We start from the raw sequence: 25,195 nt of genomic DNA on the forward strand, positions 1-25,195 counted from the left end.
TGGGTCCAGAATTTGTTGGATAAAGAAAATTTTTTGCAGTTTTGCTTCTGTGCACCAAAATATTTAATATAATATTTAATTTTAAATGCAATGATAGCTCAAGTCCTGATTTTCAGCTGGGCTGAAGGGCTTTAATAAAACATTTGCATTAATTGTTTAGGAGTTGGAGTGCCCAATTTTAAGAGCCTCCATATTAACTGGACAACACAAAACTCGTAATGTAAGTTGTCAGGTTTTTAATGCTTGGAGTTAGTGAATATCTGCCTGAAGTCGAGTACAAATAGGCTTCACCAAATGCTGTTTCCTCCATTCCTCCAGACACTGTTAGTACTTGTTTGTTGGACTCTGACTTCTGTTTAGTCCTCAGTAACTGAAACGGATGCACTGTTGGGTTGAGGTCAAGTGACTGACTTGGCCATTGCTTTTGTAGTTTCCTTTTGGGTCATTATCTGTTTGCACTGCCCAATTAGTTTTGCAGCAATCTTTACAGTGAGTACACTTTATAATTCATCCTGCTGCTTCTATCAGCAGTCACATCATCAGTAAACACCAGTGACCCAGTATCACTGGCAACCATAGATGCCATGATGGTGCCTCCACCATTTGGGACAGATCGTGTGGTACACGTTAAACTTGGTTTCATCTTCAGTTGTCTTCTGTGGTCTTGCAGGGGTTTTTTTAGTGTTGCTGAACTGACCCAGTGCATTTCTTCTTTTAAAGAACCTAATTGCTGATTTTACGTCTCCTGTTAGATTTATTTTGTTCTTTCAGTCTAATGATGGCCTCCTTCACTTCCACTGACATGTCTGTGGCCCTCGTGTTTAAAACGACAGTGAAAATCTATTGAATGCAAATTTAAATAATGCAGATTATGCAAATTCAACACTTAGAATCGGTTTCAGATATCACATCTGCATCGTTTGTTGTGAAATAAGGGAACAGGCCTCACCCACCCATGAAACTGCTCATCAGCCAATTTCCCCATTACTTTTTAACCTCTGTAAATGGGGACTTTGTATACAAATGGCTGTAATTCTTAAACTTTATATTGATTTATTGATTATTATATTGATTTTTTTTTATTTAAAATATACTGTGGTGGCAAAAAAAATTGTCTGTTCAACAAAGTATGGCCCTAACTGAATACAGCGTACATTTTATTTTTGAACTGGAAAAATCAAACCAGTCTGAGAACCAGATCTGAGCACACACGTTTTGTTTTCTTTGGCCCCCACACAGAGCCAGGTAAGTCTCCATATGTGCTTCACATTTGCAAGTAATACCCCCATACTTCACTAAAAACCTTACACCTTAAACTAATGAATTCAAAAAAATCTTATATACACACGCTTCTCATCTGTGAAATTTGAAAACATTTTTTTTTTTTTTTTTTTTTTTTTTTGGCCTGTCCCGTTTGGCTCTTTTTGCCATCAGAATTGTTGTCTAAAGGCGAAGAAAGATGCCCAACGGATTTACTTTACCAAATTGACCATCCCAGCCTTGCCGTAATGGTCCATTTGATTCACCTTTTATTGTTTATTTTATTTTCACTTGCTGAATACGGGACAGACTTGACTGGGGGAAAGAAGGGGAGAAAGAAAGAGGGAAAGAGAAACAGCTGAGAAGAGGGACAGGGGAGAAGGGCAAAAAACAAAAACCAACAGAATGAGCAGAGAGAAAAAAATGCATAGGCCTATATCAATCACCTGGATCACCTGCTGAGAAAGAAAAAAGAAAACAAGCAGAAGAGAACAAGAGTAATAGAATAAACAACATCACAATGATATATGGGAATATGACAGTAAATACTAAATATTAAACATTATTGTGCAGCACATAAGATCAACAGAACACAGTGTGCTTTGAGGTAGGAGCCAAAAAGGGTGTAGTTTGTTGGTGTGATCACCCGTATACCTGTGAGCATGGACGCGCTTGTTTTTTTCAAAAGGTTCCTTCCAGTGGCGTGTCCAGCAGGGTGGCCTGGGGGGGGGGCACAGGCCACCCGCCCGCCCCAACCAGACTGGCCACCCCAGGTGCCACCCCAAAGGCAAAACAATAAAATTCAATCAAATATCCGATTATGTTTTCACGGTGAAGCTCAGATATCCGAGTGTAAGTGAATGCAGCATCGGCTTCTGCGCTATGTGCATCACGTTAGCAAAGGTAGGAGAGCCAAGCACGAAAGACAGCACTGCAGGAAACAATTTTTCGGTGAAAGAAAATGAGGAGAGAATAAATGTCCCGGTAAGTAATATTAAGTTTGTTGAGTTTAGTAAACTTCGGTGAAATTAGAATACCAAAGAAAAAATAACACTTAAAGAATTATTGCAGCCGTCGAATATTTCAGACAGTATGCTACTGAGGGGAGCTAACATAAGAGTTATGAGTTATAAGATATAATCTAAGTCGTAACATTGCTGTATGGAGCTGCAGATTTGGTTGCAGGTTAACATAGCTGGACTGGCCATCAGGCATATGCCCGGTGACTTATTTATTTATTTTTTTGTAATGGCATGAGGTGGTGGATTGGCCAGATGCAGGTCGATGTGTAAAAATAACTCAGTTGTTTGGTGGTGGCTATGGTGGGGCTTCCACAGAGGCCAGCAGGTGGATGAGGGAAGGGGAGGCAGGAGCAGAGACCCGAGGCAGCCGCCAGTCCGAGTGTCAGGTGAACTGAACTTCATGTAAGAAGTTATGACCTGCAGTCTATCTGGGTCAGATATAAACCAAGTTTAGGTGCAGTTTATTTTCGTTGTGCTGACTTTTTACCCTCAGTTGCAATAACTCGTACTGCGTTCTAGCCAGCTTGACAGAGTTTTTATACAGCTGGGTGGGTGCTATGATGTTACTGATCCATCCATTCGCTTCCGCTTATCCTTTTCAGGGTCGCGGGGGGCGCTGGAGCCTATCCCAGCTGTCATAGGGCGAAAGGCGGGGTACACCCTGGACAGGTCGCCAGTCTGTCACAGAGCCAACACATAGGGACAGACAACCATTCACACTCACATTCACACCTAGTGACAATTTGGATTATTCAATTAACCTATCCCCACAAGTTGCATGTCTTTGGACGGTGGGAGGAAGCCGGAGTACCCGAGAGAACCCACGCAAACACGGGGAGAACATGCAAACTCCACACAGAAAGACCCCGGCCTGATGGTGGAATTGAACTCAGGACCTTCTTGCTGCGCGGCAACAGTGCTAACCACTGTGCCACCGTGCTGATGTTACAGATAGTGAACTTTATTTTATTCATAAGGTTAGTAGAGTTGCCAACGGCTCCTTAAAAAATGGAATGGTCCCTCATTCAGAGAAAATATTACACGTTTCATATTGAGCTGAGAAGAGACGCAGTTTGTCCCGAACTTTCGCTATAATGAAAAAAAGACACAAAGCTGGAGTTATTCTATCGTTACGCTGCACAGCTGCCTCTTCTTCTCTCATTCTCTCCCCTGCCTCTCCTGTTGCTACTTCAATCATGAAACTGATCAATGATCAGCTGATCGGCGTTTCTGCCACAAGTCCCGGCTCTCTTGCTTGTTTATCTCCCACTTTGCGCCAGAAAGAGGAAACCAGCAGATGTCGCGCTAAACAACAGCAGCACGTTTAAGCTTGATCAGCTGTTCTTAGAATTTATTTAATATTAATTTCTAGTATCAGCTGATGTTTGCTGGAGCCACAGCTGTAAAGCTGCTGGTCATGATGTCGGTTTGGATATGTGGTGAGAGGGAAACATGAAGATGAAACCAGGAGATGTCCTTACTGAATCATCAGAGCTGTGATGGAGAAACAGGTTTACCTTTTAGTTCACATGAACGAGTTGAAGGGAAGTTATGAGCTGTTTCTGAGAGACAAATAACACCAGGAGCCTTTTTTATGTAGCTGACAGCTGGTAACTGTGCAGGGACGGGTCTAGGAAAGTTTTACCAGGGGGCCAGGTAGGGCATTAACAGGGAGAGGGGGGCACAAAGAAATACTTTTCTTTCTTACTCTCATTTAAAATATCTAGCTTTTATTAAATAATTATCTAAATCTTACAACCAAAGTTTTTATCTGATGTAAAATGTATAGAAATCATACATATACCAACAAGACAGTGTACATCACTGTCACAACAGGGTTTGTTTTCATTCAGTCTTTATGGCTTTAATACCTGGTGGGCCGGTCTCTAGTCAAAATGCCCGATTTTCTGTCCCAGTCCAGCCCTGCAGGTTAATACTGGTAGTGTCACCATGCCAGCTGACTGGATTTCATCATCAGCCAGTGTTGTTCTTGATCAATATTACCAAAGTTTACCATAAGGCAGCATAGAAAGTATTTACTTGCTTTCAGGTTTTATTCAAATGTTAGTCTTTTCAGTTGTTTCCCCACTTTTTTCCTGTTTCAAAATCAAACACCAGTTTGTGAGAAGATTATCTTCTTTTTTTTAACAGGCACAAAGTTTTGCATTGGCATTGGCTAAATTTCAATTGTTTGTTACAAATGTTCGTATTTTAATATTCAAAAATGTTTTTGCCCAAAACATATGTGCACTATATGTCAGTAAAAATACTATGCAAATATTGCTCTCCTTGAATGCTGAGTAAACACTGACAAAGCACTGATTGTATCTCTTGTACTTTATCAACGCAGTATCTAAAAACTTTGCACCATAGTGGTTAAAATCTCATTCTAATAAGAGTTAAAAGCGCATTCAGTTATTAGGTTTACAGGGTTATTGAATTATGGTTAACGGTTGGTAGAAATTTTTTTTAAACATTATCTGCCAATTACATCTGCCACCCTTCTCCAAATCTGTGCCCCTACCTGGCCCCCCCAACAAAAATTTTCTAGACACGCCACTGGTTCCTTCATGTAATGATCTGCTAGAGGGTGTGGGGGGGTCACAGCCCCCGTCCTCCAGGGCATGAAGCAGGTATGGAGGAGATCAAAACTCCAGACATCCAGAGGCCCCCAGAACACAGGAGACCAAGGAAGACCAACAGAGGGGCAGCCGCGCCACTGTCCTAGAAAGAACTGAGGAGAGTCCCAGATGAGGGCTCACTCAGCAGCCGCGGAGCAGAAGCCAGGGGGAGTTGCAGTGACGCGCCCGTGAGCTCCGCCGGCAGCCAGCCGTGCCTGAGTGACCGAGCCCCAGGCCGAGAGGCCGGGGGCACCCCACCTCCGAAGTGGCCCGAGCGAGCCCCAGGCTCCAGGCCCCGATAAGCGGCCGCCAAGGAGTTTGAAAATTTGAAAACATTTAAAAGCACAGTAACACCTGAAACCAGATGCAGTACTTTTTTCTCAGTCCACTAGGGTGCAGACATGCGCTGTCAGCTGTGTCCATAAAATCCGCCACTGTCCTCTCAAAAATTACACGGCAACTTGTGACAGAAGTCAAGAAAAACAATACAGGTGCTATGCTGGATTGCTGCCTTGCCCCTGATTTTTTCTGTGCAACTTGGTACAATGCACGATTTAAAAAACAAAAACAAATAAAAAACAACACTTTTCGTTGCAAGCGCCATATAAAAAAGTCAAAAATGATTTTGTAATCGAAACGGGACTCATTTCATGAAACATTACGATGTTTTATAGATTTGCCACATAAAATCGTTACTATTTTTTTAGGTGCTTACAAGCGCGTCAAAAAATGTCTGTCTTTAATTATTAAAGGCTTTTATTTCTTAAGTAAGCGGAAGTACCTCTTGCGCACTAGGCTGCCGAGAAACTGGGAAGTGCTTCCAATCTTTTAAAGTGGCACGTCCTGCGTAAGGATCACAAAATTCAGCCAAAATGATCGGTAAAGTAATCGGTCAGAAATATGTGGCCATTGCCAAGTCATGGTAAGAAGTTTTTACGTCGCGCCTGTGAGAAAAAGCGGAAAGAAATCGGACCTGTGCTTAAAAGAACCTCGATGTGTCCTTAGCTAGCATTAGCCGTTAGCACAACTGAGGTCATAGTCGTAGGGACATACTGACTTTAGACTGTCTGTTGAAGATGTTATGATTTTTATGTATTAAAGCGAGTGTGAGCTATCTTTTCGTTATTAACTCTGCCTGTTCACAGAGGAGATTGGGAATCGCTTTTTTAAATACATCGAGCTAACAAATTAAACCATGTGATCTCGGGCGAAGGTTTTTAATGTTCTTAATAAATCTGCCGCAAAGGCTGCATTAAACTTTATCCCAACTGGATTAAGGTACAGGATCCCCTCTCCTAAACAGATAAAAGTAAAATGCTCTGGCATATTTTACCAAACAGAAGCAGGTGCAACAGATTTATTTGGGGGGGGGGTTAGTTACTTACATCATTTTCCAGCATGTTTATAGCTTCAGCAGATAAAAAGGCATCAACCCTTTTGTCTTCTTCTAATAACCGAAACCACTAAAATGAATATTTGGTTTTACCCAATAAAAATGTATTTCTCTCTTCAGTTTCATCAATCGATGCTGAAATTAATAGAAACACAACGGACAAATTTTCACTGTCTTCTCTCCACAGGCTCCCAACTATGGCAGTATGGGGAACAACTGGAGGTGTAGCCCTAGTGTACGTCACAGACTGGCGTTTGGTTTTGGATTATGTCCCCTATATCAACGGCAAATTCAAGAACGATGACTAACATGTGTCAGGTTAGTCCAAAGAATGGCAGCGTGAAACAGTCATTCGGGAGATTATCATGCACCGTTGAATAATAAATAATCATTTAACAAGCAGGAACCACATCCTAAGTTGGACTGACAGTGCTTAACAGAATAACAGGTGGCGTAAAGGTAGATCTAGGCTTGAGACTTCAGTGAGGACCAGGCATCCCCCGAGTCAGTGATGATAGTTCCAAAGACTTTACAAATTGTAGTGAATATATAATTGGTTTGTTAGCGATGACCAGTGGCCCATAAACCAACGGGGAGTCCTTTATGTGAAGTTGACATAGCTGCATGAAAATGAGAACAGACAGCTTATCATGAAGCATATAAAGTGATAGAACATAAAGGGTGTGGGTGTGTGGGGGGGGTTGACCCACTCCTGAAATTCAGAGAAGTTCTGTCTAATTCTGCAACGTAATATGCAGCTTGTTGCAAAAATAACTGATCAGGCTACTCAGTACCAGTTTTACTTTTATGTTGACTTTAAACTTGTTTGAACAGGCAAGAATCACATTTCTCATGTGTGGCATTGTGTAACACTAAATGTTTTCAGCTATCTCTAACAGCACACGTGCGTGATGCTCAAAACAAACACATTCAGAAATATTTTGTTTTTTAATAATTATTCTTAACATCTTTTGGGATAATTCAAACTGCTCAAGTCTAGCTTTGGTTTTCAGTAAATTTTCTTGACATTGTGGATGTCCAGTCTACAGAGGGATGTATGTGACTTTAAAGAAAACAAGTCACAGTACCACAGTCACGGGTTTGTTGGGGCCAAAAGTCGAGTCTTTCAGCATACTTAGGTCTTCAAGCGAACAATTTTGAGTCAAGTGAAACACAGACTCATTTCTTCCAATGCATACAGACCAATCATGAGTACTCACTCCCCAAAATCAAATTGTGAGCCAAGAAAAACCTACAATATTACATGTTTGTTGGGCATAGATATATATGTTTTTCCTGTTTACTGACCCAGCACACAGGCTGTCTATATAATGGTAACAGTCATGCCTCAATCCAGAGGTAAAAGCATCACTGGGTGGAGTATTAGCCCCCCGTTTCCCAAATAGATTCTTTATTAAGTATTGCCTGAACCGCATGACTCAACCGAACAGGATGGGACACTACATTAATATCAAAAACAAACAAGCAGACATACTGTGATTTCCGAAACAAATGTCCGGAGTCGGAGCTGAGATTGAAAAGTCTTCAACTGATGGGAAGGAAACAATGAAGCGGTTTGTCATGATGAGCTCTGTAAGTGCTTGTCGTAATAATGTGAAGATTGAAAATGTGATTACTAAATGTGAGATGTCATCTGACACAAAGCTGCCAGGCGATCTTTTGGTTTCATTTATTTCTCAGTTACAAAGCAGACATTCAGAAAGGCAATGAACAAATTCAGGAGCTCATTATGCTCAGTCACTGGAAAACCCTAGTCATAAAAAGACTTTCTGGTCTGATCAAATTAAAGGGCTTTAGCATGAATTGTGCCCTGGAAAAACAGGGGCACATTTCATCAGCTTGCTAAAAGAAAGTATTGACAATTGTGGCGACATACTCATTGATATATTTTATTTTTCTTTCCAGTTTGTTTTTGTATGTGATTTTTGTTTTTGTCATATTGTATCTTGTTGTCCTTAAAGGTTTGGTTGCTTTAACATAGTAATCTGCAGATGTTTGGGATAAATAAATTAATAACTTAAATGAAACTGGACAGTTCAGAGAGGACACAAGACCAGAATTAAGGAAAGTGGCCTGTTTGAGACTGTATTAGGCAGCTTCTAATGAAAAGACTGTGACCACTGGAAATTTAAAACTCATAGGCATTAACTTTGAATTGGTTCATTCAGTTGATGTTGATTCAATTTTGAATGATGGTTTCAAACGAGAAAAAAATTACAGTTAATAAACAAAAATGCTTTAATATTCCATTAAGTTTTTCTTTTCCGCTTGCCCTCAGCATCCAGCTTTGATAATTTCTTGAACACATTATAACACATGTACCTTCCTCCTCCTCAGGTCAGCACTGTTTTTTCTTTTTACACAAGGACCTACAGAGAGACCACACACTGCTGCAGCCAGGACCTTCCACTGCATGGCAGGCCACCAGAGACCATCATTCTCACCCTCCAGCTCATTCAGCATTGAACTGTTGACTACCAACGTCCAATGAAATGATCCTTGGGTTTGGCTTTTCAGCGTTCTTCTGCCAGTAAAAATATGAACAGACGAAGAGGAAAACAGTAACGATTTAAACGTGCATTTGGTTTCTTTCCCTGTTCAGATTAAGGACGTGTATTTATTGTAATCATCTGTGGTCTGTGGGTCAAATTTGATTCTTGATTTTTGTGAGAAGTAAAGTATCTGTGATTTCTCCTATATTATGGCTGTTTATGGATTTATTTAATTTGCTTGTGTTCCTGCTGAAGGTAAATGTGCATGAAGCAAATTTAAAAACAGCCTCTCTTACTCATCCTCATAACTGGTCACAATGAAAAGTACTGACAGTTTCACTCTTTTGTTAAAAAGCTATAAAATATCAAGGCACTTAATATTTTTATTAACAGCTGGGTAATTTTTAGAAAGCTTTTTTTTTTTTTTAAACTTTTTCCATCTCCTTTTACAAAACGTGGTGTAGTAGAAAATACTGGTCCTACACATTAATACATTTTCAATTCTATACAAAGTGAATAGAAAACGTATTAATGTGTAGGTAACAGTTTAACAATTAAACAAAATAAATAAAGTCTGTTAAACTTGGATTTTAATCTAGCTGGCCTACCTGTTACAGCATCAAACTAGTGCAATTGCATTATTGTATTGTGTCATTAGACTTTAAATACAGACCGTTTATCCAGAAATATCCAGTTCACAATAACTAAAAACAAATATCATTTTACAATTAAGTAACATATTTTCCCATAAATGCAGTTTTGAGTACAATTATGAACACGATGAAAACGTTACAGTGTCAAAACTCTGTCATAGTTACTTTCCGCCTATGACACAGCCCACGTGAGACCTGCGCGAGCTTTACTTTCGGACTACTTTACAGCGTGTGACGCATAAGTTACTAATACGGCGGAGTGATCTGTACTCGAGATCTGCAAGATCTCGAGCTGAGACGGACAGCTAGCAGACAAAATTCATGCCTGTGGTAATATTAATAAGGTAGTGAAGTTTTTGTCGTTTATTAGCAAAAATTAGGGGCAGAAATATTGAGACAGCCGGGACCATGGAAAGAAAAAGGTAGGACTTTGTCATGTTTAACCGAGTGAGTTATTGTAATAACGAGGAAATGCACGCACGCCTGCATACATCCGTGGGGCACTTTAGAAACGCTCATCAGTAAATGAATCGATCTGGGGAGGTTTAATTAATTTATTTGCAGCATTACTTTTGTAGCTAAAAGTTGGCTTTAAAGCGGGTGGAGTTCGTTTGGTTTAAAATACTGCAGCTTCAAGCAACAATTGACACGCTATTTGCTACGACTTTGACGTCCCGGTGCTGCTAGCTTGATTAGCTAGCTAAGTTTCATTGTTTACACACGCTTGACTTGCAGTGCGCAGGCCCGTCACAGCTACAGCAGCACGAGCGCTCCAAACTTCACGTGGGGCTCACCATGAGTACGCTTCAGACACGCTTCAGTTAGAGACGGTCAAACAAAAACAACCACGTGGATATTATCAGCTACTGCTGGTCAGACCGCTTTTAACCACAGGGTGGGCTACAGAGGTGCCTGAATGACGTCTCTCGACTTGTTGTCAGCACACCTGTTGGGGTCCCGTGCTCGACAAGTTATTTTATAATATTTCTTTGAAAATATCTTTTTATGTCATTGTGTATTTGGAGTTATAGGCTATATGAGTCTACGTTATTGTGCCTACTCAGTGTTTACTTAATTTAAATTGCAACACATCTGTTTTGTTAGATGTGTTGCAATTTCTGATTCCCTTTTGATTCCCTTTTGGCCAGGCCTCTTGAGAAGGTTGTACAAAACCCTTAAGTACTTTCTGGATCAAAATGGCTCGATGTCATTCATGAGAGATTTCATGAGGAATTTAGAACAGTTTAAATATCAGTAGTCAATTTTTGACAGATGGTCACTAATATCTGACAAATCGTTTCACTTTCTTTTAGTGTAAAGGAGTGTAAATGCACATTTAACAAATCATTCATTTGTACTCCGGTCATGATTACACAGTTGTCTTCAGAAAAATAAGTGCAAGTTTAACAGTGCCAATGTAGTAAGTCAAATGAAGCTAAATGCACAGCTGCGTTTATGCCCACCTTCACAATTTTCATGCTAACAAAAAAACAAAACACATCTACTGGGGTGGCCCCAGATACCATTTCGAAGCGTGGCTCTGTCAAAAAGTTTATTCAAAAAAGTAACTGAGAGTGTCTGTGGAGTACTAAACTCTTGGACATCCCAGTTAAAAATAGTGGAATGAACCCAATGACCCGCCTGAGTTAAATGCAATTTTTTGTTCTAACTTTGTTTCTACACAGTGTTCAAATGTGATTATAAAAACAGCTGTGTTGATGCAGAAGAACTGTGTATTCAGACTTTTTTTCCTTTGATCAGGAATCAGTTAGTAATGGGCAAGCGCCTGTTTTTATTCTTGTATATAATGAAGTCTTTATTGTATTATGGATACAGTAGAATTCATTGAGTGTTTTTTATCTGACTTATTAATATTATTTCCTATTTAATTGAGCTGCTTTTGTGGATTTATTTTTTTATTTTTTTACACCGACTTTAATTTTGACATGTTTTATTTATCTAACTATTTTACTTTATTTAAGCTGTTTTGTTATATGTTGGGTTTAATGTTTGGGCTGCTCTCACACAGGACTTTCTGAGCTTGTGGGATAAATATTCAAGTACTTGTTGTTTTATCTTAAAGAATTGTACCTGCTATAAGCAGAACTGATGTATCTGAAATACTGTTGATCCCTGGTGGATGCTTGTTTTGATGGTTTTTCTGTTTTTCTTTCTAGTCTACCTGTTAAGCGTATTCTCAACAAGCCGCAGATATTCCGCGGCAGCCCTCACACTGATGTGAATGCTGGCCACTCCCGGGGCGAACAGTCACTCCTGATCAAGGGGCAGCGCAGCAGGCACAACCATCTCTATGACATCAGCCATCAAATAAGGGTAAGACAGTTTGGTCTCTGGTGTTTATGAGGCTTAAAAATGTATACCTGTAAGTTTAAGTTGTGCTTCTTCATATTTAGTTTAACTGCATACATCTGTCCAAAAAACAGAACAACAACTAAACCCTTTGATTCTATTTGCATATGCCATATAAAAATGTCATTTTTTGGAAGAAAAAGTTTTCTTAAATGCAAAAATATATAAATAATCTCAAGTACAGTCAAATAAAATAAGATGCGTATGCAGCACATCAGTTTCATGCTGTTGGAATCATGTTAAACTGCATTGTCCCTTTTTAAATAAATAAATAAGAAAAAAATATATTAAGCTAAACTAAATAAAAATTTACTATTACTCTGTCTTCCTTGAAGGCTTTCTGACGTTAATAGGAGGCTGTAAGGCATCAGCAAGTTGTATAGTTTAACCAGTTTGGTATCAGTTCAGCTGCATATTTTAATAAAACTTCTGGAGGCTTACTGCAGATTTTTTGCTGTATATAATAACGGTGGAGGATGGAGCAGCTACAAACTTCGCTTTTCTTCACATCAAGTTTGTTGATCAGGTTCTTTGATGAAGGACTCCCGCTAGCTTTTTCCCACTAAAGGTTTAATGGTGATTACAGGAACAGCGCTCCTCTTTTGAACGCTGGAAACATGTTTTCTTTCAGTCAACCTGAGCTCACCGTCTCCGTAACAGCTTGGCTTCTTCGCTCTCCACGTTGTTTAAACAGACTCCGACTCCTCGTTAAAGTGTGCCAGCATCATCATCACTGCTGCTGTTGTTTTATCAGTGCTTACGTTTAAAAACTGGGGTCGGTGTCTAATGTTGTCAAACTTTTTATTCATACGCTGCTGCTGAGTACGTTTCTATTGCAGGACTGTTTAGTCGCAAATGTGGGTGAAACGCTCATGTTTCCATAGTGACATAGTCATGCATTAAAAGAAGTAACAAATTTGTGTTGAGAATTTTTTATAATCAAAGCTAGAATTTTTATTCTTTGTGGCTAAAATAAGAGTAATTTCAGTCCTGAATTATTAGCTCCAAGTCTGATTTTTGCCACTTCATTTGAGTGTTTGTCATAAACATCATAACCAAAAGCACAGCTCATCAGGCTGTACACTGATCACACTGTCTGCCTGAGGCCTTTTAGCAAACTGTGGTTAAAATTTCATGACCGTCACAGGAACCTCTCTGTCATGAAGCCATCACAGATGAATTGCAGTAAAAACAGACTTGAGTCTGACGTGCTCACTTGTTCGCTTTAACCTACGTAAGGAAGTTTTTCTCTCGTGAATTCCTAACCTGAAATATCCAATTTGCACATGATTTTTGGATGGTAGATTATTACCTCTTGACATTTGAAACCTGTCGTTATTTCATAGTTGCTATAGAGTGCATTGTGTCCTTCACCAGTAAACCTCCCCCAGAGATGAGGTTTTATGATTGACCGTTGACTGTACAAGTGGTAAATGTTGTAAAATTAACGTCATTACAGCCTTTTATGTCTGCTGTTAAGCTGAAGGATAGGTGTTTTCCTTGTAGCTATTTACTGCATTTTTGTTTTCATGCCACATTGTGTCATAGTAGTCATTCCATTGCCTTGTAATGTTTTTATAGCCTCTTCACAATTAAATACGGGATGCAGCAGCCACTGCTATACAAGACTGACAGCAGTAAAAATAAAGCAGTAGGATAACTGTTGGCTTTAAAAGTGGCTCTTTTTAAGTGTCATTAAAAAACAAATCTGTTCATATAGTAGAAAACTAACTTACAGTTCTCTCTTAAAGGCTAAGCCTGATTTAAACACAACGCTGCCAGTTCGACAGACAGCTTCCATCTTCAAACAGCCAGTGACCAAAGTAACAAATCACCCCAACAACAAGGTGAAGACGGACCCCCAGAAGGCTGTGGAACAACCAAAACAAGTAAGTCAGAAGCAGAAAAGGTGTGTCAAGTGTTTGTTTGTTTTCTAATGGTAATTTAATTTTTTGTGTGAGTGAGTGAGTGAGTGACTGACTGACTGACTGACTGAGATGTTCAGTTTTGGAAACACTGTGCCTAAAATACACAAAAGGTATCTTCCTTTTTGCTTCACTCTTTAGCTGTTCTGGGAGAGGAAGTTGAGCGGATTAAATGCATTCGATATAGCAGAAGAGCTGGTCAAAACGATGGATCTCCCCAAAGGCTTGCAGGGTGAGGTTAACCTTTAAAACTTATCCGTCACATATAATTCAAACAGAAATAATTCTACCAGGTTGACCCATACCACCTGATTTTCTCTTCTTAGGGGTGGGGCCTGCATGTTCAGACAAAACGCTGCTCTCTGCGATCGCCAGCGCCCTGCACACCAGCCCGGCGCCCATCACGGGACAGCTCACTGCTGCGGTGGAGAAAAATCCAGGAGTCTGGCTCAACACTGCGCAGCCTCTCTGCAAAGCCTTTGTAGTGACTGATGATGATATTAGGTGAGATACTTTCATATTTAACACAAAGGAGCTCTGATTTTCTAACTGTAATACTAAGTGATATTATTCATGCATAGGAAACTGATGAAGGCTTGAGTCTGCTGCTGGTGGCTTCTTCTGTGAAGGGTGTCAAATGTAAATCAAGTGCACTCTAAAGGTGCATTTCAACATGTTCCACCACTACCAAGCAGTGAGGTGGTGTTTCTTTTTTCTTGTTGGGCACATGCTGCTGTTTTCAACAATCAATGGCTTGACTGTCAGTGACTGTTTTCTGTTCTCATGTAGCGTACGCCACCACAGTGACAGGTTCTCACAAAACTCTACATGATGAGCTTCAGTTTTGGAATCATTTGGATTTTTCTTTTAAAGGAAAAACTCCTAATGCTAAGGCTCCGGTTGCCCAGGTAACCCTCTAATGTTGGGGTTGCTGAGGCACTCTGTTTAGGGTAAAATCATGTAATCAATTTATTCTTGGAGCGGTCTAGAAACCAAAACTGACCACCATGTATTGACAAATGCACAGTACTCTTCACACTCATAGGTTGTTGCATCCATCACTCACCTCGAAATTTAGAGAAGTTTATCCTGCAACCCGCCCAGTTTGCGTCACTACAGGGGGTTTCTTTTGTTTGTCATCTTTTTTGACTACTGCTTGTAGTTGTTTGCTGAATGTCCCAGACTTTCTGTGGTCGTTACAAATCACTTCCTGTGTGGAGATGGCTTTAAGGTGTATATTGTCAAAAGGCAAAGGCTTGTGACCAGTTTAAAGTAAGAAATAAAATGAAAAAGGGCCTTAAAGCCTCAGACAACATTATCATTATTATTATTTAATCAGGAAGTGAAACTTCAGATTAAGAATCTCTTGTTTCTGTGAAGAACGCATCATTAACCCGGGGAGCTGAGCTCTTGGAGGGAAAAACTCCATACAAGGGGCCCTTGCTGGGTTCACACACTGGACTCCAATAGTAAAACCATTAAATAGGCTTTAAAATTGCATAGTAATGTCACTGAGGACATCAATATCTTGTCTGAAAAAGCTTTGTCAGAGCTGTCAACGGACAAATGCAACTGGTCTTGGTATTCACATTTAGTATAAGCTGGTAGCCGGTCACTTGACCTGTGAGCGCAGACGTTTTCTATTCCAGTGACACAAGAATACAGCTTTAAATTCAGGCTCAACATATAGTGAATCAGCACTTTGTACCTATTTACTGAAGCTCCAGCTAGTATGCTATAGCTGATGATAAAAAACTTGTGCACTGCCAAAACCAGCGCACTTTATTTTTATTGCAGGAAAGTAGATGTTTGACTCTCGGAGCGTTCTGAACCAAGGACATTTCATACTGAGAAACAAGTGTTACACACTGAAAACTTGGGACAGTTGTATCACAAGTCACCATTATTATTTTGCTATTTGACCTTCAGTTCAGACACATTATTATATAAATGTTAGAAAAACAAACTAAATTCACTGTGTTCAAAAGTTCAATCTTGAGATTTACTTTGTGTTCTGCTTCTCTTTTATGGCTTTGTAATGAGTCATACTTTGCATTTATACTCTTATACCAAATTGAACTATGGTGTCTTTTTATGGGTCACTGGTGAGAACAGCAAATCAGCCTCAGTCCATTTAGCGAAAAGCAAGATAAAATGCAGATATGTGGTTTTTCTTTTTCTTTTTTTTTTGGAAACGTGACCACTAACCATGTGACGTTAACTTATCTATCATTTTGGAAGTGTGACAATCATGGTCACAATGTATGATCAAGTGACTAAGGACCCAGTCACACAGGCCTTGAGACCAGTCTGTGACCACCTGGCAACCACTTGTCACTAGGAGAAAATGTGTGTTACTCAGCCAGCAGGCAGAAAGCTCCCTGTCCTTGGTCTCGAGTGATGTGTGTATGACCTCAGGTGAGAAACAAGAATAGAGAACAGGGCTATTTCTTTGTATATTTAATGGGAACCTGTTATTCTGACTTTTATTCTTGGACTCTGCTAAAATAGATTTGCATAACTTGAGTGCATGAGTCAGCTGTTTTACCTCTTCTTCCCTGAAGGCCACCCTCACTTTATGCCACCTGTCTGCTGATTGGCTGCCCCTCAATCGCATACGGTTTGAAGAGCACGGCTCTGAAGCTGCTGTGTTCAGACATAAATGTGTTTCTGAGATCGTATCAAAGATTTGCCCTGTTATTGAGTGTGCATACATACATACATACAATCCTCCTTCACCAGTGACATTAATTTCCCAAAACATGTTAGCATTTTTAGTTATTGTAATGATGTGCAAAGTTTTCTAGACTGAAGTGCTCATATTAAAATTTAGAGCACACGTTTCCATGTATAAGTCATAAAAACAGACTCAATCTCCACAGAGGAGATGCACATTTCTTCTGTGTTCATGTGTTGGATGTATCATCTACAGTTATCAACCTTCATGTCTCTGGGAATTGAATGTATTTATTTTTTTATTGCTTATTTTGGGTCTGAAAATGAAATGATTTTCTGGAGTGAGCAAAAATAAATAAATAAAAATCAGCCTCCCTCTAAGGTCACGTGGTGGGCTGAGGTGTAGTGTGCGGCTCTTTGGTGGACATCAAATGATTTGCACTTTTCCTTCCCTGAAACTTTTTTCAAGTCGTGAAAGACGTTATGTCATTAATGTAATTATGTGTTCTTGTCTGTGCCCCTCAGGAAGCAGGAGGACCTGGTGCAGAATGTGAGGAGGCGGCTCGAAGAAGCCCTTATGGCTGATATGCTGGCTCATATAAAAGACACCGCTGCAGATGTAGAAGCAGAGGTGAAGGGTGAGCAGGTGGAGAAGGAGGAGTTATAGCCAAGGTACACAGAAAGGCAGTAATCACTACAGTATGGCTGAATTTCTCATGGTTAATTGCATTTAATATGACCTACAGTATATTCCTAAACAAGTAACTCTCCTCTATCTCTCCCACAGACTTGTTTGAGACATTTGCTGGTAAAGTCTTTTCAATGCTCGAATTAACGGCTCCATGAAGGTTTGTATGCAGTTAAACTGAAGCAGACTTTATATGCAGACATTCTGCAGATTTTTTTTCCTAACCTAAACAAAGACTGTGGTCTTTAATTTTTTTGTTTTTTAAACATATGACCTTATAATCCTGTAAGGGTGCTCTGAGTTTTCATTTTTACCTCTACTAAAGTCCGGCAGCTGGTTATGGTGCTCTACACAATGCAGTGTTATGTTTAGTTAACAGCTGTTTAAGCTCAGTGTTGAAAACGCAAACCTTTATGTACACGACTGATCTGTGTGTGTGTTACATTTTAATTGGTTTTAAGAAGTGTTTTTATTTCCTGCTATTGCTTTTTATGTTTTACTGACACTGTAAGTTAGCATGTCATGTTTGAAAGCATAGAAATGCAGCAGTATTTTTACATGCCTCTGGATGGTGATGATTACAGTTTCACGGTTCAAACTTCTTCTTTTTTTTGGTCACAATAATTTGAGTTTACATAGCTTTGAACATGAAGCCATGGTATTTGTATTTTCACTATTCTTTGAACAACTACTATTGCATTTCAGTAAAAGGTGCGTTCCCTCGGATCATACAAACACACTGCTGATGTACTGTTTTCTGTCAAATAAAGGCATTTTTCTTATGTGTCCTTTTGTATGTTTGTTTGTAATTAGTGTCTGTTAAAGTGATACCTACAAAAAACGAACTTTAATGTCCCCACAGGACAAATTTTATTAAACCGTATCCATCCAGGTCATAGGAGAGCAGTGTAAGCAAAGACACCCACACCACCCATCCCCAGCCACCTCCTCCAGCTCTTCAGAGGGGATAGCAAGCCATCCAGGGGATACAATCCCTCTAGCATATATCCTTCTCCCACCTCACCTAGGAGGCATGCTGGTCAAATGCTAACCACCTCAGCTGGCTCTACTCTGAGTCCTTCCTGTATAACCTTTCAGACCATGAACCAAAAGACAGCCTAACATTCGGAAATAGTTTCTTTATATCGATGAAGAAAGGGAGGGGGGTAATAAATTAGTATATTCCTTTTGTCTGTGTTGGCAGTGGAGGGATCTCTACACCCATGTAACCCTTCATTCTTAAATAAGATAAATCAGTCAGCATTAGTAATAAATTTCATCTTTGTGCCTCTGACTAAAGGTATACAAGGAAGCATGCCGATGTGGGGTTTTTTTAAACATGTATGCGCTTATATAAAAATAACTTCAATCGAAACCCCTAGAACAACCGTTTATGAGTTTGGTTATTTTTTTAAACAAATATCTTAGAAAGTAACTACTAGTGCATGAGCATCGCTCAGTGATGCTGTTGGACCACCCCAAACACCTCATTGGTAGCCATGATGAACACACCCAACCGTGGTCACATTTTTCTAAACGTATATCAGTGCCTTAATAGTTACGCTACAAAAACCTCCACGGAAGAGGAGAGTGAAATAGTGCTCTGACAGACCCGGCGGGGGTGACAGTAGCCCAGACTGCTGTGCGTTGATGCTCTCCCCTTGCTTCATGTGGCCTTTGAACTCATTGTTGTGTCGCGGGTGACGTCAGTGCCGTGTGCGGGAGACGGAGCGGCGTGCGCCTGGCGAGACAAAGGCGGCGGACCGACCGGGGTCAGGCAGGCAAGAGCAGCAACAGAAAGCCGAGAATCACTGTTTTTTTTTTTTTTTTAACTAAAAGATAACCGCTAACCTTGGACTTCAGTTGAGCTCTCCCTGACGCTGGGAGAAATGAAGAGGCAGTGACACTCCTGTGGAAATCTCCTGGAGGAGGAAAAACAACAGTGCCCTCTTTTCGGTTTTAAACGTTTTTTTCTTCTTCTCCTCAAACGCCCCCCTTTCGGTTTGCTAGTTAGCCGAACCGCTAGCTCCTAGCGCTGCACAGCACAGGTCTCCTCCTTCAGTCTGCTCCACGTCTTTCCCTAAAGAACTGGGCTACGAGTGAAGAGAGGACTTCATCGACAAAACGTAGATAAGGTAAGTTCTCGTGGTTTCCGCACGTATTTAATTTTAAAAAATAACACGGCAGTCTGTGAATGTGAACACAAGTTCGACTGTCAGAACAGAGCTAAAGCAGCTAACCGCGGCGCTCTCAAACAAAGAGGTCGACAACGTGACTGAGTGCCGACTGTGTGGAGCTAGCCTGCTAGCTTTTGATTCTTGGAGCTAACAACAGCTCATTTATCTGTTTATTGTTTTTAAATTTACGTTTAAATTCGGACAGCACACACCGGACCGGCTGGAGTCGGCACCGAAAAGGCTCGGGAATATACTGTGTGTGGTTGTGAGGACGGGCAAAACAGTCAACCTCCTGGATGAGCTCAGTTGTCAGACAAACAGCAACAACAGACAAAGCAAAGGCGCTCAAATCAATACTGTTAATGCGCGTTGTTATTGTTGGGTGATCTGAGGCTCCACGGTGCTCTGTTACACTCGTATTTTGTGTTTTAATAGAAGACATGGAAAAACCTTTTATTTTTATTGTTGTTTTCTTTGAATTTCAGTAGAGGGTGAGCGGACTCCCAACAAAACAGGCATCCGTGATCTGATGTGAGATCCACGGAGAGACTATGCCTAGCCCTTTATTTCACCCCGAGATTATGGACCACGACGTGGTGATCAGCAGCCAACACAACGGGGTCGGTCTGTCCAGGGAGACTGATCAGGAGTCCCGGGAGGAGGACCACCAAGAGGCGCTCCGCTTCGCCCTGGACCAGCTGTCACTGATGGCCATGGAGAAGGTGGACTGTGGGGGCGGCGGAAGCAGCGGGCTTGTGGACAGCCTGGATGGGACCCAGGGTCCGGGACCCGAGAATTGCAACGGTGTGAGTGGAGGGGGGTTCGTGGATCTACAAATGCTGGACCATCCCAGCGGGTCTCGGGACTCTCCGACGTCCTGCTCTCCATCCCCGGAGTACTATGGCTCAGGGGGGTACCACATGGCCGGCTCCCATGCCATGCTCCACGGGGAACCAAACTCCGTCCTCTGCAGCAGGAAAAGAAGTGTCAACATGACCGAGTGTGTTCCCGTCCCCAGCTCCGAGCATGTGGCTGAGATAGTGGGCAGACAAGGTAAGGCTGTGCCGTTGAGCAGCTTGTTCTTTGTTTGGGTGACTGCCTGGTGAGCTGGGTCTGTGAACTTCAGCTGTCTGAGCTTGATGTTGTGGTCGGGCTGCACTTCCCTCTCCTGCTCTTCAGTGGCAGCATAATGCGGATACTCCACTGAAATGAAATGCCGCTGTAGTATTTGTGATTTTTGTTTGTTTTGTTTTTTTAAATCAGCAATTAGACAATGCTCTGACAGAGGGTGAGGGAGTGAGCGTGGCTGAGTGGGAAGGGAGGGGGAGGGGAGGGAGAGGGTCAGACAAAGCGGCAGATTGTCGGGAGTCTGGACATGTCTAGCAGCCTGCACCAAACAAAGGAAATATCGCGAAATGTGTAGATTTTCTTCGTACCGCAGATCACAGGCGGCACTGAACTCACACCTTCACCTCATACATGCGTTTGTTATATTTGCTCCTCAGAGCAGATGTGAGGCTGAAACGGGGCAGCAGCAGACGCACAAACACGGGACTGGGCGGTGTTACGCCCTGCACCCAGCTCAGTCTGCCGCTGCTGCTGCTTGCCGCTACGTTTATACTCGAGATGATTTCTTTAATTATGATTTCTATTCGGATGTGTCCTACACTTTAAATTTAGTCAAGCCGTGGGTTTGTTTTTCCCGTTGCGCTCGCGCTAACGTTACAGCATTGTTCTCTTTGTTTGAAAAAGCCATGCTTTCTGCTTCCCAGAATGACATCACGCTCCGTGCGTCCTATTGGCCGCCGAGAATGAAGCGTCCGCATTTAAAGACACAGAGCGCAGTGTGGATGCTGCTGCTGGGAGGAGGCATGCAGTGCAGCACTGATTTAATGTGGAGAGCTTCATGAAGACCTGCTGGCTTTACTGCCTGTTTCATAAAATGATCAGCACTACCTCAGTTTGAGCTGATGATAAAGGAATGGCTGATTATTTTTCATTTATGCTGTAGTTGTCGGTAAATTAGGTGCACTTTGTGTAGTTTGGTGGCTCTCTGACTGTGGAGCATACACCACTGTTGTGGGGTGTGGATTATGTCAGGAAAATGCTTCTCATTTTTACTGAAGTGTGTTTTTTGGCTTCTGATGCCAGAGTAAGTCTGAATTTATACTAATATAATCATGTTGTAGAAATGCTACTTTCAGCTCCTTCCTTTTTCACAAAGGGTCACCACAGCGGGCAGATATGCATATTTGATGTGGTAGACCTTTACACAGTTTACCCTTCCTGACACAACTTCAAAAGGATTTGTGTCTCCTCCTGGGACCGAACAGAGTAAATTACTTTATTTATCCTTGCGACAGACTGGCAATCTGTCCAGGTTGTACCCTGCCTCTCACCCTGTGGTAGCTGGGACAAGCTCCAGTCCCTCCACGACCCAATAAGGATAAGCGGAAAAGAATGGATAGATGGATATTTTATGGCAAATGTGTAAATTACTACACCAAAGTGCCAGGCGTATGTTACAAAAATATTTTTGATGTCAGGCTTTGAAATTTAGGCTAAAATTTGTGCTCTGCCTAATATAGCCCATTCATATTAGTGAGAGCAACTGAATTTTTGAAACTTTACAAAGTGAAGCATTCATAATTGTCAGCAAAATCAGATCAACTAATAAAACAAACAAAAAAAAACATTGCAGTTGATTGTGTGCTTCTGAATCTTCCAGGTTGTAAGATCAAGGCCCTGCGTGCCAAAACAAACACCTACATAAAGACTCCGGTGCGAGGCGAGGACCCTGTGTTCATCGTGACGGGACGCAGGGAGGATGTGGAGATGGCCAAGCGTGAAATTGTGTCTGCAGCAGAGCACTTCTCTATGATCAGGGCGTCCCGCTGCAAAGCTGGAGGGGGTGGAGGAGGCGGCTCCCTTCCCGGACCACCAAACCTACCTGGACAGACCACTATACAGGTGCAGTAGCCCTGCTGTGGTGCTGGGGTCATGTTTTTGCTTTTTGTCTTGTTTTGCTTGAAAATCAGCTAAAATATCCTTTTATTTTATCCCTGATCCAGGTTAGAGTGCCGTACAGAGTAGTCGGTTTAGTTGTTGGACCAAAAGGGGCAACAATCAAGCGCATCCAGCAGCAGACTCACACCTACATCGTGACACCGAGTCGAGAAAAAGACCCCGTGTTCGAGGTGACTGGGATGCCAGAGAACGTGGACAGAGCGAGAGAGGAGATCGAGACTCACATCACCCTGAGAACTGGAACCTTTGTAGACCTCCAGGGAGACAATGACTTCCACACTAATGGCACTGATGTCAGTCTTGAAGGCCTTGGTTCCCTGAGTGGGGGACTGGGAGCGACTTTGTGGTCCAGGGCAGCTAGCCACCATTCTGCCCCCCCTCCTCCTCCAACATCCCCACCTTCTGCTCTTTCCATGTCCGTACACCACTCGTCCGGCAGGAAGATGTCCTCATCGGTTCCCTATCACACGCACAATGGCGGGATGAGCGCAGACAGCTTCAGCACCGCCCGGAAGGCCACTGAGGGAGGCAGTCCCACTAGCCCTTTTAGCACAGGCTCCAGCAGCGCTGGGGGATTCACTTTTGGGGGCGATTCCACCCCAGGACTGCCTTCGTCAGACGAGCTGGGCTTCGAGTTCAGTGCTTCCAACATCTGGGCGCCTTTCGTCAACAGCGGATCGGGCAATAAGACGGGCAGCTCCTCTCAGCAGCAGCCTCTGCGTCGCAATAGCAGCGGCGTCAGCGCCGGCGCCATCACTCCACGATTGTCCCCGACTCTGCCTCAGGACACAGGCGTGGTCCCCCCTCTGGATCACCCACTTGCCCGTCGTGCTCAAAGCGACCCCCTCAGCACTCTCTCCTGGCTGCAGTCTGGCAACGCAGGCGGCGGCTCCTTCTCCGGAGCATCGAGCTCCAGCTCCGGCGGCTCATCGACCGGTTACTCCTCCTGCTCGGCCTCCTCCCTCCCCGGTGGGTCGCCTACCGACTCAGAGGGAGGCGGCAGCGGCGTGGGTCTCACCTCTGGGATTTTGAGCCGACTGAAAGGCAGCTCTGGCTCTGGGGTTGCGGCTCTGGTTGGAGTCAGCCCCGGGGTCAACAGGGACTGCTTCGTGTGTTTCGAGAGCGAGGTGACGGCAGCCCTGGTGCCCTGCGGCCACAACTTGTTCTGCATGGAGTGCGCTGGGCAGATCTGCCAATCAACAGAGCCAGAATGCCCCGTCTGTCACACTCCTACCACACAGTGCATCCGCATCTTCTCGTAATGTCCCGGGCAAAGGGAGGGGTGGTGGGGTAAAATGTGGGATGGGAGGGGAACGGTCCCAAGTGGGGCACCAGCTGCGGCAGAGACAATGGAAGGAGTCACAATAATAACCTTCACACACATGATGGACCATAATAAATGCATTAATAGAGATGACGATACTATAAGGATGCTGATTTATTGCTGGTAACTGTCGATAAATGATGATGATAATAATTAATAGTGACTTATTTTCAGAGTGAAGTTAATTGAAACTGGTCTGTAGACAGTTGGAGCTCAGCCAGTCTCTTGGTGTTGAACTTAACGGAAGGAAACTAGTGTCTTATCTCTCTTCAGGCCTTCTTTTTGACCCAGAGCGGCCCTTGCGGCTGCCTGCTGGTCTGTCTCAACATTTCTTCATTCTGGCTTCTTCTTCAGATCTCTGCCTGCTCTCTCTCTCTCGCTCTCTATCTGTCTCACAGCCTTTCTTTTTGACACTTTTATACTTAACAGATATTTTTCAATGAAGCTGTCGACGAGGCCTGCACTTTTCTACTCCCTAATTTTACTGTTCTCAACAGGGCACCGCCCGTTTCCAACAAATCCCTTTGTCCTTTGCTCTCACTCATGCTGTTGTGGCACGAAGTGGCAAGGTTCCTCTTTTTTTTTCTGTAAGTTTGGGACTTTTCTCTCTGTTTTTATTTTAAAGATCGCTGTGTTGTCAGGCACCTAGAAGAACAATAAACCCAAGGGACCTCTTAAGGATCAATTCCAGTTTCTCTTTGCCACAAAAGAATAGCCATCAGTAAGTAAGCCAAATGAATGTTATTAATAGACATCTCTTGAGTGAATTCATGTTGGATGAGTCTGCCCCACATTTCAAATGTGGCTGTCGCATTGATTCACATTAATTTTCCTTTAATAGGTGAGAAACGTACCATACGTGAAGTAATGTGTTTGAGGTCAGGTCTCTGTGTTTGGGCAGCCTGACAATCCCTTTACACCCCTCTGTCTCTGCGATATGCGAGTATGAGTGTGTGTGCGAGAGAACAACGCCCACTCATGCTGTTCGTCGCACCGCCGAGAGTAGGTCTGCTCCCTGTCCCGTTCTTCTTTGCTGCACACTCGGTCTTGAAGGAAAGCGACGCTCTGATCCATCCACACTACTGTAGTTGTCCTCCCACGTCTGTTACGCCCAGAGCCACCTGTTTCTGGTGTTTTCTACTAGTTTTTGACTCTTGACTGTCAAGTGTGTGGCTGACAGACAATATTTTGAACACTAGGATAAGATGGGGCTTTTCTGATGTCACACAAGAATGTGTTGTCCAGTTAAGGTTAAGGAGAGAGGCCTCCTGCTGCTCCTCCTACACTAAACAATTACAAGGGGCCTCCATTGAACCTTTTCTTCATGCACTGTAAGGCCCGGCCCCTCTAAACTAAAAGCGAAAAAGAAACAGCTCTTACTGTTTTTGTTAGGTCTTCCACCTGTCTCTCACAGCGAAGCTGTACGGCACTCTCTGACGTCACTGTTGTCCCCATACAGCGCTGTACTCCTGGCAAAATGTAGTGCACTATGTGGCTGGTTGATTGGGGTCTGTCATGTGTTTCATAGCATTACTGAGTAACTCCA

The 25,195-nt window shown here is 42.5% G+C and overlaps 3 protein-coding genes across 4 annotated transcripts; all 3 read left to right on the top strand.

The window, feature by feature from the left end:
• Positions 1–5,690: 5,690 nt before the first annotated feature.
• On the top strand, positions 5,691–9,014 carry uqcr11 (ubiquinol-cytochrome c reductase, complex III subunit XI). The gene is made up of 3 exons (XM_004542498.2): positions 5,691–5,825; positions 6,484–6,614; positions 8,655–9,014. Exons 1-2 carry the CDS (start codon positions 5,776–5,778, stop codon positions 6,602–6,604), a joined length of 171 nt encoding a protein of 56 aa, XP_004542555.1. The 5' UTR covers positions 5,691–5,775; the 3' UTR covers positions 6,605–6,614; positions 8,655–9,014.
• A 396-nt stretch (positions 9,015–9,410) lies between these two features.
• Positions 9,411–17,907, top strand: mbd3a (methyl-CpG binding domain protein 3a). The gene is made up of 7 exons (XM_004542500.6): positions 9,411–9,884; positions 11,640–11,796; positions 13,584–13,721; positions 13,899–13,989; positions 14,084–14,261; positions 16,959–17,105; positions 17,221–17,907. The coding sequence occupies exons 1-6, from the start codon at positions 9,871–9,873 to the stop codon at positions 17,098–17,100; spliced, it is 720 nt and encodes a 239-aa protein (XP_004542557.1). The 5' UTR covers positions 9,411–9,870; the 3' UTR covers positions 17,101–17,105; positions 17,221–17,907.
• A 917-nt stretch (positions 17,908–18,824) lies between these two features.
• Positions 18,825–23,747, top strand: LOC101483145 (RNA-binding protein MEX3B). 2 transcript variants are annotated; one of them, XM_004542496.6, is made up of 4 exons: positions 18,825–19,256; positions 19,787–20,351; positions 22,027–22,268; positions 22,370–23,747. In XM_004542496.6, exons 2-4 carry the CDS (start codon positions 19,850–19,852, stop codon positions 23,585–23,587), a joined length of 1,962 nt encoding a protein of 653 aa, XP_004542553.2. In that variant the 5' UTR covers positions 18,825–19,256; positions 19,787–19,849; the 3' UTR covers positions 23,588–23,747. The 2 variants fall into 2 exon arrangements, with proteins under 2 accessions (XP_004542553.2, XP_004542552.2); XM_004542495.6 differs by having other exon boundaries at positions 18,826–19,256; positions 19,784–20,351.
• The last annotated feature ends 1,448 nt before the right edge of the window (positions 23,748–25,195 follow it).

Source organism: Maylandia zebra, linkage group LG18 (assembly GCF_041146795.1).
Source record: "Maylandia zebra isolate NMK-2024a linkage group LG18, Mzebra_GT3a, whole genome shotgun sequence".
Classification (NCBI taxonomy): Eukaryota; Metazoa; Chordata; class Actinopteri; order Cichliformes; family Cichlidae; genus Maylandia; species Maylandia zebra.

Excerpts from the sequence above, each read along its gene's own strand:
- LOC101483145 (XM_004542496.6), top strand. The coding sequence starts at position 19,850 with ATGCCTAGCCCTTTATTTCACCCCGAGATTATGGACCACGACGTGGTG. Across the intron at positions 20,352-22,026 it reads TGAGATAGTGGGCAGACAAG|GTTGTAAGATCAAGGCCCTG; the intron begins GTAAGGCTGTGC and ends TGAATCTTCCAG. Across the intron at positions 22,269-22,369 it reads CTGGACAGACCACTATACAG|GTTAGAGTGCCGTACAGAGT; the intron begins GTGCAGTAGCCC and ends TCCCTGATCCAG.
- mbd3a (XM_004542500.6), top strand. Across the intron at positions 13,722-13,898 it reads CTGTGGAACAACCAAAACAA|CTGTTCTGGGAGAGGAAGTT; the intron begins GTAAGTCAGAAG and ends TTCACTCTTTAG. Across the intron at positions 14,262-16,958 it reads GTGACTGATGATGATATTAG|GAAGCAGGAGGACCTGGTGC; the intron begins GTGAGATACTTT and ends TGTGCCCCTCAG.
- uqcr11 (XM_004542498.2), top strand. The coding sequence starts at position 5,776 with ATGATCGGTAAAGTAATCGGTCAGAAATATGTGGCCATTGCCAAGTCA. Across the intron at positions 5,826-6,483 it reads GTGGCCATTGCCAAGTCATG|GCTCCCAACTATGGCAGTAT; the intron begins GTAAGAAGTTTT and ends TTCTCTCCACAG.